Source organism: Ursus americanus, chromosome 14 (assembly GCF_024610735.1).
Source record: "Ursus americanus isolate L20-20 chromosome 14, mUrsAme1.1.p, whole genome shotgun sequence".
Lineage (NCBI taxonomy): Eukaryota > Metazoa > Chordata > Mammalia > Carnivora > Ursidae > Ursus > Ursus americanus.
In genome coordinates this window covers 40,000,307-40,014,243 of record NC_142140.1, presented here as the reverse complement: position 1 = coordinate 40,014,243, position 13,937 = coordinate 40,000,307, and the positions used below count along the sequence as shown (strand labels likewise).

The 13,937-nt window shown below is 62.0% G+C and overlaps 1 protein-coding gene across 16 annotated transcripts in view; it reads right to left on the bottom strand.

Annotated features, from left to right (window-relative positions):
* Positions 1-313: 313 nt before the first annotated feature.
* Positions 314-13,937, bottom strand: part of PLXNB1 (plexin B1) — a 28,206-nt gene continuing 14,582 nt past the window's right edge. For 15 of the 16 annotated variants that reach the window (XM_087867073.1, XM_045778333.2, XM_087867069.1 and 12 more), the window contains 22 exons: positions 12,321-12,426; positions 12,047-12,183; positions 11,581-11,757; positions 11,209-11,380; positions 10,783-11,025; positions 9,869-10,045; positions 9,644-9,792; positions 9,027-9,127; positions 8,705-8,922; positions 8,392-8,570; positions 8,174-8,240; positions 7,826-7,972; positions 6,716-6,884; positions 6,316-6,419; positions 6,156-6,240; positions 5,746-5,918; positions 5,383-5,543; positions 5,143-5,290; positions 3,437-3,501; positions 3,223-3,298; positions 2,228-2,302; positions 314-1,058 (listed from right to left, as the gene is read on the bottom strand). In XM_087867073.1, coding sequence (XP_087723199.1) covers positions 954-1,058; positions 2,228-2,302; positions 3,223-3,298; positions 3,437-3,501; positions 5,143-5,290; positions 5,383-5,543; positions 5,746-5,918; positions 6,156-6,240; positions 6,316-6,419; positions 6,716-6,884; positions 7,826-7,972; positions 8,174-8,240; positions 8,392-8,570; positions 8,705-8,922; positions 9,027-9,127; positions 9,644-9,792; positions 9,869-10,045; positions 10,783-11,025; positions 11,209-11,380; positions 11,581-11,757; positions 12,047-12,183; positions 12,321-12,426 — 3,034 coding nt within the window. In that variant the 3' untranslated portion in view covers positions 314-953. The remainder of the gene's footprint in view (positions 1,059-2,227; positions 2,303-3,222; positions 3,299-3,436; positions 3,502-5,142; positions 5,291-5,382; positions 5,544-5,745; positions 5,919-6,155; positions 6,241-6,315; positions 6,420-6,715; positions 6,885-7,825; positions 7,973-8,173; positions 8,241-8,391; positions 8,571-8,704; positions 8,923-9,026; positions 9,128-9,643; positions 9,793-9,868; positions 10,046-10,782; positions 11,026-11,208; positions 11,381-11,580; positions 11,758-12,046; positions 12,184-12,320; positions 12,427-13,937) is intronic. The other variant, XM_087867078.1, reaches the window with a different exon arrangement.

Here is a 13,937-nt window from a genome sequence, read left to right as displayed (position 1 = left end):
CTCCCAGTTCCTCTCCAGACGACAGGACACGGATGGTGGCCTGAGAACACTTGCGCTGCAGACAGAGCAGGGCCCCTGAAGGGACTCCGACCCCTCCGCCTCGGGTTGCAGGCTCCCTAGCCCATCCTGAATGGGGTTCTCACCGCAGCCTCACGTGAGGGTCATGAGAAATCCCCCCACGCACACACCCATGACCCAGGGTACAGATCCCACGTCCCCACCGCGCGCCCCCCCCCCCCCGTGCCTGCCAGGCACGGCTGCCACCCTCCTACCAAGGGAGGGGCTGGGCCGAGCCCACACATGAGGCGCCATGCAGTGTGTTATCTTTTAATGAAGAGCTGGGTCAGTGGGGCCACCGCTCTCCCCCAGGCGCCTGCGGCAGGGGCCCCTCACCATGGGCGGCCTCTGAGGCAGGGTGGCCCGGAGGCAGGCAGCCCCGCTGGGGGGTCAGTTTGCGGCGGCCTGGCAAAGGCATTCCTCTCTCAGACCTAGGAACGTGGCAGCAGCAACAAGGCCAGAGGCAGCTCAACTGAGGTCAGGGATGATGGAGGACGGGCCAGGAAGTGGGACTCTCCCCCCCGCCGAATCCCAGCAGGATGAAGGCCAGTGTTCAGGAACAGTACGGTCTCTCCAGGGGCTGGCGGCCCTTCCAGCCACTCTCTGGAAGCCCTTAGTCCCTGACTTCCCACAGGCTGACGTCACACACACAAAATAGCCCACGGGGTCACTGGGCTCAGGAAGCAGGCTGGGTACCACCCGTCCGCCTCAAGGCCCCAGGCCTGCGAGGTAGGTCCAGCAGGGCCCAGGCCAGAGGCCCCCGGGGACCGGGAGCCACCTTGCACTAACTCAGCTTGTCAGGCACTACAGGCATCTAAGAAGGGAGCTTCTCCCTCAGGGCTCCAGGGCCGCCCGGGCGGGGCAGCAGCAGCGGCAGGCCAGGGCTGGTCAGGTCCCTACAGGTCCGTGACCTTGTTCTCCACCGCGGCTGCGATCTGCTGCAGCCGGTAGCCCAGCTGCATCTTCTGCGCCGTGCCGTCCTCCTCCAGGGCAGTGATGATCTGCAACAGAGGCCGGCCGGTCAGGGCCGCCACCGCCCCACCCGCAGGCGCGACCGGCCCCCCAGAGGCTGCGGCAAGCCCCGACACCCGGCGAGCCCCCTCCCTTCCTCAGGGCCTGGCTGGTGACGTCAGCATAGGGTCTTCCAGATGCGAGAGGTGAGAATGGGGTACTCTACTCAGTACTTAGCACTCACGGTAACAAGCATCCATCTCCACCGGGAAGGTTCTAGTGGAGGCCACCTGCACCCACCATGCTGGCCTTTTCGCCACAAACCCCCAGGAGCCCTGTTCCAGCCATCGTGGCCCCCCTTGCCCACCAGGCAAGAAGCGTTTCCTAATTTCCTATCGTCAGGTGCTGGGCAAGGAGCAGGGACCCCGCAGCGAGGGGGCCCATGCGATCCCACCCTCATGGACTCCCCGCTGGGAGGACAGACACAGACCCAACACCACAGCTACAGAAGCAGAAGTGGGGGCTGCCACGGGGGGCACGGCGGGGCCCGGGAGGGTTCTCCACCCCGTCTGCACGAGGGCCTGTGACGCATCACACACCCCCGCCTCCCCCACGCGGGGGCTCGCACTGCTGGGGCAAGGCCACCGTGCCCGGGATTCACACGCGTGCGTCCCTCCTTTGTGAAATGACTGTCCTCACCCCGGGCCTGGGCCACGAGGCAGGCTCGTCCTCTCTGACCAGCAACAGCCCCATCGCTGGCCACACAAACACGTGGGTGGGCGATTCCGGCAGGCACTTAGCACGCTGACTTGGAAGTGCTCTGATCTCGAGGCCCAGTCCTGGAATCCCCCCGACAGCCCCCTTGCTGGCTCTGTTGTGCCCACCCCCGGCAGGACCCTCCTCTCTGACAGCACAGGCTGGCCGTGCACAGCACACAGCCACTGTGGACTCAGGTAGGGATGCGGGTCAGGGCAGGAACAGGTGGCGGCTGTGTGTCCCTCCCCCATGCCACCTCCAAGCCCTGGCAGATCCCCCGGCAGCCCTGCCCCAATGCCTAGGATCCCTGCTGCTGCCAAGGAGCCCAGATGGAGAAGACAAGGCCGGGTTAGAGCACAGCCAATACCAGGGCACACCCTGCGCCGTGCCCGGGTATGGGGGGGACCACAAGTCATGGCCCCTCTCGCCATTAGGGCTTGGGGCTCTGAGCGGTTCTGCCCACCTGGTCGTAGTACTTGTTGATGTACTTGTAGAGTTCGTGCAGGGCCACTCGTGCCCCGAGGTCTCCAGAGTAGTTCTAGGGAGGAGACAAGAGATGAGAGATGAGGGGTATCACCAGCCACAGGACCCCTGGGAAACGGAGGAGGAGGTGGCAGAAGGGACAGGCCCTGAAGCGGGAAGCCCCATCGACACACCAGGGCTCCCGGTCTACAGCGTGAACAGGGCCCTGCCGCTCTCCCCTCGAGGCACAAGCCAGGAGCCCGGGGTCCCAGATGGTGGCAGGGCCCCGCAGGACAGGTGCTGTTTACACGCTGTCTGCTCTGACGTCAGTCTGCTCTGATCTCCCTCACGTCTCCCCTGAGGTCACACCAGACCTCTAGGGGCCGTCTGGGAGTCTGCCCCTCCTCATCAGGACCACGGGGCTGAGATCACCTGACCCGTGGCGCTCCTACGGGGGTCAGGCGAGTGGACACAGTGCCCCCACCCAGCAACACCCCAAATGGCCGCGGCTGTCGTTACTGGGTGTGGCTGTGGTCCGTATCATTGTTTCCAAAACACTGCTTGTAAGCTCCCTGAGTTTACATCTGGGGGCTGTTTTAGGAGTAGGTGGGGGCACATCTACACCCCTGAGGGAAGCAGAGGGGTACGGAGACAAGGACAGGCCAACCTGGACAGTCCGGGACAGATCCCAGCCACCCCACTGCCTCAGACGCATCGACCCCAGACCCCAGACGGGCTGCAGGCACCCAAGTACCTGGCTGAGTGAGGTTAGGAGGCCGCTGCCCGGACAAGCCCCTGCTGCTCTGTAGTGAGATGCTGGGAGCCCTGGTCTTTTCTAGTGGCCATTTGGAACATTCTGCATTTATGATGATGGTATGTGTCCTGCCCCAACCAGCTCACAAGATTGCTGAGGTCCCCAGGGCTTCCTTGCAAAAGAGCAGGACCCTCATGGCAGGAGACCTGTGCCCAACCCAAGAAGCAGAGGGAGGGCCATACCCGAGACAGCTCGGCCAGGATGGAGTTCATCTCTTGATCGCTGGCAGGGACGGTCTGCCTGATGTCTGCGTAGTACCTGTCAGAGACCGTGCGTACGGCAACTGCCGGGTAAACGAGCCTCACCCCAGCAGGGCCCGCCCCTGGGCTGCAGCCATAAACATCCAACCATCTGTCCACCCATCCTCCCTCCAGACTCATCGCCTCACCCTCATACCTTTCCACCATCCGCTTGTAACGGGGAATATCTCGAGCATATAAAAGTTTGTTGATGGGGGAGTCCTGGGCACCAGCAGGAAAGAAAGAGGGGAGGCCCCTTGGGGTAACCAACTGTCCCGATTTTCCCAGCACCGCTTCAGTTTTAAATATTCTAGGAAACTCTCAGTCCCAGGCAACCAGGATGGTTGGTCCCCCTGGCCCATTTCCTTCTGCAAGGACCTCTTCCGCCCCTCCCCTCCACCAATGTCCGGCCTCTGCTTCTGTCACCTCGAGCTTCTCCCCGAATTATTCCCAGGTCACTTCTCAGCTCCATCTGCCTCCACCTGCATCCAGCAGGGAGACGGCGTGCAGGGTGGGAGGGCGCGGCGCCGTGTGGGGCCCTAATGCTGCTTCTCCACGTGCTGGTCGCTCCCCGCGTCAGCATTTTAAAAACCAGGAAACTGACCCAGGAATTGAGTACCTTGCCCCACACCACCTCAGTGGCCAAGCTGGCACCTGAAGCAGGTCTCTCAGGTCAGAACCCACAATCTTACACACCCAGACACCTCCTCCACCACCGAAGTGGGTTCCGATCCCAGCTCTACCCCCCGGCCGTGGGCTCTGGGCAGCACGCTTCCGTTCTCGGCACCCACCGCCTCGGCCTACAGCTGCTGGGAGGGGGAGGCCAGAAGGCGCCACCCTGTGTGGGCAGCAAGGCCTTCCCGGGCCTGAGTCAGCACGCGTGCCTTCTCACCAGCTCTCTGTGGGGGGCCCCTGGCATTCCTGGTTGGACTACTCCTGAGCTGCCCAGCAAGCAGCCGCACTTTTGCTGGGAAGGGGACGCAGTGTGAAGGTTGGGCAAAAACCCAGCCACCACTCAGCATCCACCCACCGGGGCCCCTGGGGCCAGGAGGGGCCTTGGGGTTTCTCAGTTCACTGTAGACAGAGTGACGGGAACACACAGAGCAAAAATAGGCCCCGAAAGACAGCGCTGCACAGAACTAACATTCTGTTTCTCCACCGGGGTCTAGACATAGGCCTCTCAAGAGGTAACAGGCTCCCTTCGCGGGCCTGGCGAGCCACCGGCCCTGCCGGCTGGGTGGCTGAGCAGTTGCGACAGTGACCCCTTATCTGTCATGGGACTCTCCTGGCTCTTACTCCTGTGACAACACCCCGGCACTGCCCCATGCTACCAGACAGCCCTGGCCCCTCCCGTCTGCTTCTCGGCTCTCCTCACCAGCCCCTCGCTCACGCCTGGCACTCACTGCCCTGGTGTCTCCTGTCTACACTGCCATGGCAGGCAGACCCCCCCTCCACCCCTGTGGAGGGGGCGATGAGAAAGACGCAGGGGTCGTCTCTGATCCCTGGGCATCTGGCTTGGAGAGGTGAGCCCGGACTTGGAGGAGGTGAGCCTGAGGTGATGGGGCGGGGGGCGGGGGGCACCAGGTGGTTTCCAGGTGAACAGGTGGCTTCGACAGTCACAGAACAGCCCCAGGCTGCCTGGTGGATTTGGTTCCTGAGGGGTCATCTCCGAAGACAGGGGCACTGTCGCTCCCAGGGACCACGTCCGGCCGGGGGCTGGAGTCACAGGCCTCCCCTAGCCCTCGTCCTGGACCTTCTCGGCCAAGCCCGGAATCTGAGCGCACACTGCACGGCCCACCCCTGTCCCCCACTCGCCCCGCCCCCCATGCTCCCCTCCGTGCCCACCTCCCCCTCCCCACTCACCCGGCCCAGCTTGTGGTCGGCCAGGGTGCAGGCATCCATGAAAGTCTGCGCAATGACCAGGAGCACCGCGTCCATGTTATCAGACGTCTGCACGTCGAACACAAACTGCGGGTTTTTTATTATGTTGATCCAGAACCTCAGGGGCAGGCTGTGGGCGGGGCGGGCGCGGCCGATGAGCGTGCTGGGCAGGCAGGAGACCCCGCGCACGCCCCGCCCACCGGGCCCCGGCCCCACCCCCACCTGTTGGTCTTCCAGATGTGCACGGTGTCCTGGTCGGAGATGCCGTGCTGCTGGGCCTGCTCATCCAGCAGGTCGAAGAAGTACTTGACGGCAAGCGGCACGGGGCGGCTGGTGCTGAGAATCACCTGGAACAGGTCGTCCACGAACTTCTGCAGGGTGCCCTGTGGGAGGCGGGAAGCACCGGAGCAGGTACAGTCAGCAAGCGGACCTCAGCCCCCGCCCGGCCTCGGATGCCTCGTGGCACTATGGCCCTGCGAGCCCCACCCCACCCCGAATCCTGTAAGTGGTGGTCCTCGCCCACGGCCCAGACTGACCGCCTGCCCGCCCCGGACCCCAGCCTCCAGCCCACGCTTCCCGCCCCACCTTCATGGACAGCAGGCGAGTCAGGTAGATCTCAGGGATGGCCTTGGCTCGCTCGCGCTCCCCGCCCCGAAGGCTGCCCCTCCGGGGCCTGGGAGGCTCCGGCTCCTCACTTGGCTTCACCAGGTGCCAGGGCCGGATGCCCCCCTCGTCCACATCCTCCAGCATTGGGGTCCCTGTGCCAAGACGCCGCGGCTCGTCACCCCTCATCAGGTACCACCTTCCCTGGGCCCCCAGGGTCATGCCAACTTCCAGGAGTGGAGGCACGGGTTGAGGGCTTCTCTAGGTGGAAGGGAAGCAGACACCAGCCCACCCTAAGGTGCAGAGGACTTTGCCCATTCCTGGGCACTGGTCAAAGCGAGGGCAGAGGACAGTGACTGGGTGGGGACTGGAGGGCAGGAGGGAGTACTCACGCTCTCCAGGGACATAATCCTGGTTTTCCCGGAGAACATGCTTGGTGAGGCAGGGGACCAGGGCCACAGTTGCTCCGTCTGGGACCTGCTGATCACAGCTGGTGACCCCTCCACCAGCCCCACCCCACCGTACCCCTCTTCCCGCTCGTACCCCTCCCACCTTGTAATGCTGCAGGGTGTTCAGACGTCTCCACAGACCCTGGACCTCAGAAGTCACATCCTCGTCAGAAAGAATGAGATGCCCAGCCACCCCAGATCGCCACTCTGCAAGAGCAAGGTGGGACTTAGTTCCGGCTCCCGGGATACCCTTCCTGCAGGTGGAGCCTACCTCCTCCTCCACCGGGACACGGGCCTCACCATCAGGGGGCAGCGTCACCCAACCTCTGCAGAGACTAGGCTGGGGACCCCTCACCAGGAGAGGGGCTGTGTAGAGGGATTCCACAACCCACCACTACCCCATGCCCACTGAGCACTATGCTGCCCCTGCAGGGCTGGGCCAGGGCCAGCCCAGCCTTCACTCTGGCTCAGGCCCCCAGGCTACCCTTCCCCTCCACCCTCACCGACATCCAGGGTGCGGGGGTCTGGCCGCTGGGCAAGAGGTACTCCTTTATAAAGCTGGTCCAACATCTTCTCTTTGGCCTGGGAGATGGTGTCACAGTCCAGGACCTTGACAGGCACACCCTGGGCCTCTCCCGCGCCAGGCCCCACAGCCAGCAGTGCGTTCAGGGTCTACCAAGGCAAACACGGGAGCAGTCAGGGCTTGTGCCGCACACGGGATGACCAAGACGCGGGGATAGGGACAACCCAAGAGGAAGCCACTGCCTCGGACCTCCAGGCACCAGAGAGTCCCTAATGTTTGTCTCTTCACCTGCCAACCCCTCCTTGGGACAGCGGCTCCCTCCACTGTGACCCCAGCACCTAGCACAGAGCACTAGGTAAATGGGTGAATGGCAGAAAAAACAAGTGAACACAAGGCCCTCTTAACTTAGGTCCCTAGGTTCCTCGCTCAGCTGATCAGGAGGCACCGAAGAGAAGCCTGCATGAGAGGTGACGAGTCCCTACCAGCCTGAGAGAAGAGCAGGTCTGCCGGAGCCTGAATGAGATTTTCCCAAAGGCGCCCTGCATGGGTCACCGGGGGTGACTTCCGGGGAAGGCACCCTGCATGGGTCACGGGGGAAGGCACCTCGCGTGGGTCACTAAGGAAAGGACTCCACTAAGGGGAAAGCAATCCAGAGGAAGAGATGGCCAGGGCTGGCAGAACTGGCTCCCAGCTTGGTGGGCGCATCACATCCCTGGCATGACACTCGTCAGGCAAACACTCAGGCCCTGGCCCAGTCCAACGACTTGGACTGCTCCCCAAACCCTGGCAGTGTCCACACTGACCCCACCCCAAGCCTGAGGCCCTATTCTCCAGGCCCTCTGCCCCAAGGACGGGCCCTCCAGCCTCTATCCTCTAGACTAAGCTCGTCGGAGGGCCTGTCTGGCAGGCAGCCAGAGCCAGGCTAGCCGGACCCCAGACACAGACACGCATAACGAGCACACGTGCTCAGCCTCACCGGGGCTGACACCATGGTGCGCGAACGTGTTCACACGCTCTGTCCCTGCCTCCGTCCCTGCGTCCCTCCCTCCCTTCCTGCCTCCCTATCCCTCTCCCTTCCTCGCTCCCTCACCAGGGGACGGTACTCCACATCCTCTCTGAGAAGCCGGTTGTCATTCAGGGTGTACTTGGCTTTGCCAGTCACGCTGTCCACTGGCCCCTTGTCCACTTGATGCTTAATTCCCCGGAAGAGCATGTACAGCGGCTCCCCTACTGAGTCCTAGGGAGGTGACGGGCAGTGAGGACCCCAGGGCAGACGGCAGGCATGAAACGGGAGCTGCATGGGACATGGCCCACGCTGGGGACGAGGACGGGCTGCAGAGGGCCTAAGGTGACTGAGCCATGCCGTGCACGAGTGGATGAGCCGCCCGGGGGCCAGCAGCCGTGGGGTTCAGAGCCCGCTGCGCCCTGCCTCTCTCACCCGCACGAAAGTGTACAGGCAGATGGACATCCAGTTGGTAAGCAGCTTCTCCACCACAGTCTCGGTCCTGGGATGACAGGGAAGAGGAGGGCAGGTCAGGAGGGGTGGCCTCGGGGCTCCCGGCGCTGCAGACCCCTAAGCCCCAGAGGGCGTGCCTCAGCTCCCGGCTCCAGCCCTCGCAGCCACCCAGCCCCATGGCTTCCGGCAGCCACACAGACCTGCGCAGCATCAGCTTGGGGTTCTTGGCCACGTACTGGGCCACCAGGTCACTGAGCAGGGTGCGGAGGATGTCGGTGAAGTACTCAAGCTTCCCATGCAGCGCCACGGTGAGCAGAGACGCCACGTAGGCACGGTCCCGAGCCGAGAAGGTGCGCTGGCTCTCCAGGGTGTGGATGAACTGGTGCCGGGGAGACGGGACAGGGAGGGAGGGGCCGATTCAGAGCCGGAGGGACAGAGGTGGGGCTGGGGCAGGAGGGGTGGGACCAGGAGCCCCGCCCCCAGCCGTGGGCGGGGTGGGGGGGGGCTTGGCACCTTGGTGAGGAAGAGTTTGCTGTTGAGCAGGTTGGAGAGCTGTCCCAGCCCTTGTTCCACAGTGGGGCGCCTGCTCTCAGGGACACCCAGGTCCCGGTGCAAGGGCGACTCCTGGTGCCCAGGGAAGAAGACCCTCTCGGCATACACCTTATAGTCGAGGAAGGGGATGCCACTGCCCAGAAGGTCACTGGTGAGATCGGTCATCTCGGTCATGAGGTCTGTGGAGCAGAGGAGGCCGGGTTGGGGCGCGGACCCCATGCCACGGGAGCAGGCTGGGGCAGAGTCCTGCAGCGCCTTCCGGGCCTCCGCTCTGCAGCCTCACCTGTGAACTCCTTCTTGCAGCGGTCCCGCACGCTGCTCTCCAGATTCTCCAGCTGGATCTGGACCTTCTTGTAGTCCCTCAGGGCCTGCTTGCTCTTCCTCCTGCTCAGCGCCAAGGTCAGGAAAGGGGAGGCCAGACAAGGCCAGAGCCCTTTCTGGTGCCCCAGGCCCCGGGCCGTCTACCCCAGCCTCACCCTGGCCCAGGCTGGCACCGTCTAACACGGCCATGCCCGGCCAAGCCAAGGCCTCGCCCAGAATAGCTTAGCCTGTCCCGTCCTGGGCAAGTCACACCCCATGTCCAGTCTAGCCCAGCGGTTTTTAGCCCAGGGATCAACAAACTACAACCAGGCCAAACCTGGCCCACGACCTGTTTCTGCCAATAAAGATGTGCTGGCACATGGCCACACTCGTTGAGGTTGCCTCTCATCTATGGCTCCTTCTGCATGGTCACAGCAGAGTTGAACCGCTGCAACTGAGGCCCCCTGGCCCACGAAAGCCTAAAATCGGTACTCTCTGGTACTTTCCAGGAACGTTTGTTGAGCCCTGGCCTCGTCTGCCCTTCCCATCCAGCCTCACCCGCCTCGCTGCCCCAGGCCAGCCACACCCGGCTGCACCCACCTGTATATGAGGACAATGATGATGACACCCAGAGCCAGAAGAGAGGTGCCCACCCCCAAGCCCACCTGGGCAGCCATGGGAAAAGCCACCGGGCTCTCGCCATCGTACTGCACGTGGCCCAGGGAGAAGCGCAGGTTCCCCATCTGCACCTACACGGGAAGCCCTCTGTGAGCAAGGTTTCAGCGCGTGCACAATGCCCGGCCCGGCCCACACCCACCTACTGACCGTGAACTCAGGCAAAGCATCAGGCACCTCTCGGAGGGCGTGGTGCTGGGGCAGGGGCTGCTCCATGGGGGGCTCACAGTACAGGTGGTGGCGGGTCAGCGTCTTCACCACGCAGGGGCCATCCCCTATCATGGCCACCACCTCCTCCTTGGACATCGCAAGGTCCAGATTCTCCCCCTGGAACACGAGGTCACTGATGGATCACTCCGAGCTCTCCCCTAAGGCGAGGAGCTGGCGGTCACTCATATCCTATCCCCCCAAATGTGGATCGGACGGGCCTGACACCCACCCCAGGAGCAGGGCTGATGAACCTCAGCACCTCTTCCCCTGCAGGGGGGTGACAGTCCATGGATATCTTGCAAGCTGCCCCCTGACCCTCCTCTGCCCTTCCCATCCTTCCTCCTCACATTCTCACTTCTCCAGAGCTAAAAATCTGGGCCATATAAAGTTGCCCCCCAATCCTGCCCAGTTACTCACAAAGCCAGAGCCCGTAGTGTGCCTGCCGGCCCACCAGGTGAATGACAATGGGCTGTCCACCTACGGCCTTTCGGAACGCCCACCTACTGCACGTGTCAGAACCCACGCCAAGGGTTTGTCCGCGTTGAGCCAGGCTGCCAAATGGGCATCGGCCCAGGCGCCTACTGCGTACCATGCCTCCCCGCTACTGCGTGTGCCAGACCATTTACATACCGTCATTCAGACTCCTGCCACGGAGTGTGCTGGGACCCGGGCAACAGGACCCAAGCCCCGGCCAGACGCGGCAGGCTAGGCAGCCCACCACCGGCCCCTCAGCCCTCACCACATGCAGGGAGTCCCCTGGCTCTTGCTCGGCTGCCATGCCCCCCTCCCCCAGCAGCAGCGTCCAGCAAAGCAAAGGGTCTGGCGGCCCCACTGTGTCTGAGCGGGAACAGTACCTCCACAGAGAGCACACTCCCAGGCTTGTGCCGGAACGGCGTGGCGGGGTCCTCGGGGTTAAGGGGCTGCAAAGTGGGGTCGGCCTCATAGGAGAAGGGTGTGGGGTTCAGCGTTGCGAAGTCAAAGACCAGGTTGTCAAGGATAAATTCCACCCGGACCCAGGGGTCCTCGGGCAGGCCTGGGAGGGCAGGCGTGTGGCACGTGATGAGCTGAGAGGAGTTCACGTGGCAGGGCTCCTCAAACTGCGGCAGAGGGAGGAAAGACAGGGGAGGGCAAGTTGAGGGCCACGCGGAAAGAGGTCCTGCAAGGACGGGGAGATAGCCTCCTCGGTACCCGCCACCCATGGCCGTGCACGGGGTGGAACGTGGGGTGACGTGGGGGACGGCTAGCCCTGTGCAAGCAGGGGAGGCCCACGGGTCTCCTACGTGATGACCGCCACAGGAAGCCCCGGGGGAGCACGCTGTTTCCGGGATCACGCGCCGCCTCCGCCCAAGCCCCTGGCTCGGCTGCAGGGCTCTTGGGGCCACAGTCACTCGGATCCTTGGTGTCTGCACCACATCCAAATTCTGGCCATGGACCCATATCTTACGTCCTCCACTGCAACACAGACCATGAACCGCTGGGGGCTTCGCAGAACCCGGCTAGCCCAGCCCCAAGCCACACGCCCCTCTCCCCACCAGCGGCACGGGAGTCACAGCGTCTACAAAATGCCCTGCAACCTCCCCACGTCCTAGAGCTGCAAAGACCCCCCACTCCACGCTGGCACATGCCAGGCAGCCATGCCCTTGGCCCAGCACCTGAGGAAGCTCTTGGTGGGGCCAGCAGAGGTGACATTGGGGTCTGCTGTGTACTCGAACTGGCTGTGTTGAAGCCTCCGCTCAGTGGCCCCAAACCACACAGCCACAGGGAGCGTGGCAGGCGTGGGGTAGGGGCTGGTCTCACACTGCAGCTGCTCGGCCTGCTGCTCCAGCAGCCTAGGGAAGGGAGGGGCGAATGGAAGGCGGGCCAGGAAGGGGACAGGGATGATTCCAGGACACAGGACCCACTCGGGCCTCTGCCCACTTCCCTCGGGGCTGACTGAAAGCTCCACAGGTGACCCTGGAGGCCACCTTCCCACGACAGCCCCTGCTTAGGGAGGGTCTGGCCACTTTCTGATGGAGCAGACCTGGCCCTCTCCCTCCTTTCCGCTCTCCCCAGCATCCCACCCCTCTGTCTTCTCCCTGGAGCACGTGGATTTTTGCCGAATGTGGAAGCAGCCCTCACAGGTGACAAGGCTGGTCTCCAACTACGACTCGGATGTCCTCCAGCCGCCCAGTTAGGAGCTTGGAGCCGTGTAGGGTCAGGTGGGTGCCCCCGGCTCTGGGGCCCCGGGTCGGGAAGATGGAATGCACCTTCGGGTCCTGTGGGAAGGGGGATGGGGAGAGATAGGCAGGCATGAGGCCACAGAGAGGCAAGGGGAGCCTGAGGCAAACGAGAAGGCCGTAGGGTGGGAAGCCCCAGGAGGGCAAAACTACATGGGCTGGGGGAGCCACTTTACCTGGTAGGCAAAGTTGTGCTCTGAGACACCGCGTCCTCTTCCTGGCACCTCCACCGTCACCACACCAGCCACCTCCCCCAGGCTGGCCTCAGTGATACACACGAAGCTGTGGGCACAGGGCAGGCTGGGGTGCCAGGGCCACACCAAGGGTCCCTCAAATGGACCCGGTTGCCCCCTCCCTGCCCCACGAAATCAGGTGTTGTTTCCCGAGGTTGACAGAGATCCTCTTGCTTCGGAGGGAATTCCTCAGGGCACACCAGGGGGCTCTGGCATTGGAGAATTCACATTCGTGGTTTCAGTCATTCAACTAAAGCCCCCTAACGAAGAGGAATTCACCTCTCTGTGTGGCACAAATCTAGAAGGAGCCCTGTAAGGCTGGCTGCGGGGATGAGGAGCTGAGCAAACGAGGGACCTAACTGCCACCATGCGCCACACCACTTGCAAAGCGGTGGCAACTTGATTTCCTCATGAAAAAAAAGTCCCTGGAAGCCTCTAGTCAGGTCTGGAGGTAGAGGGAAAGGGAAAGTGAGCAATCTAAGAAAATGCTGGTTCTCGGCCAGAAAACAGAAGCTTGGGGCGAATTAATTTCCCCAATGTGAAGCTGGCAGCGGCGCGATTCCGTGACATGGTCACACTCACTGCCAGCACTTTGGAAAACAGAGCAAGTGATATGTAAAGTACCCAGGAGAGACTTCAACCAGAGAATACTTTAATCTCTTTATAAATCACTTTGTAAGTTACTTGAGTCCCGTGGTTCTAGAATCATTAACAGTCTAGACAATCCCCTGAAGTTTTTGGTCATAACACATTGAGTGGGAAACCACGTGCTCTAACAAAGTCTGGTTTATTTCTTATTATTTTTTTAAGATTTTGTTTATTTATTTCAGAGAGAGAGAGTGAGCAAGAGAGAGCACAAGCCAGGCGGAGGAGCAGAGGGAGAGGCAGAAGCAGACTCCCCTCTGAGCAGGGAGCCTGATGCAGGACTCCATCCAGGACCCTGAGATCATGACCTGAGCCGAAGGCAGACGCTTAACCAAATGAGGCACTCAGGTGCCCCCAAAGTCTGGTTTAAAATATAGATTACAAGGGGCGCCTGGGTGGCTCAGTGAGTTAGCGTGTCTGACTCTTAATCTCAGCTCAGGTCACGATCTCAGGGTCATGACATTGAGCCCTGCATCGGGCTCCGCAGTTAAGGTGGAGCCTGCTTAAGATTCTCTCTTCCTCTGCCCCTCTTCCCCATCCTTCTTCCACTGCCACTTGCACACATGTGCGGGCTCACTCGCTCTCTCTCTAAAAATAAATAAATAAGGATACCTGGGTGGTTCAGTTGGTTAAGTGCCTTCGGCTCAGGTCATGATCCCAGGGTCCTGGTATCCAGTCCCACATCAGGCTCCCTGCTCAGCAGGTAGCCTGCTTTCTCCCTCTGCCTGCCACTCCCCCTGCTTGTGCTCCAGTGCATGCACTCTCTCCGACAAATAAATAAAATTTTCAAAAAAAATTAAAAAGTTAAAAAAATAAATAAAACCTTTAAAAACAAATAATAAAATACAGATTACCAAAATAAATAAGCTCAATAAGATACAGATTACGGGGCCCCAGCACCAGCCTACTGAATCC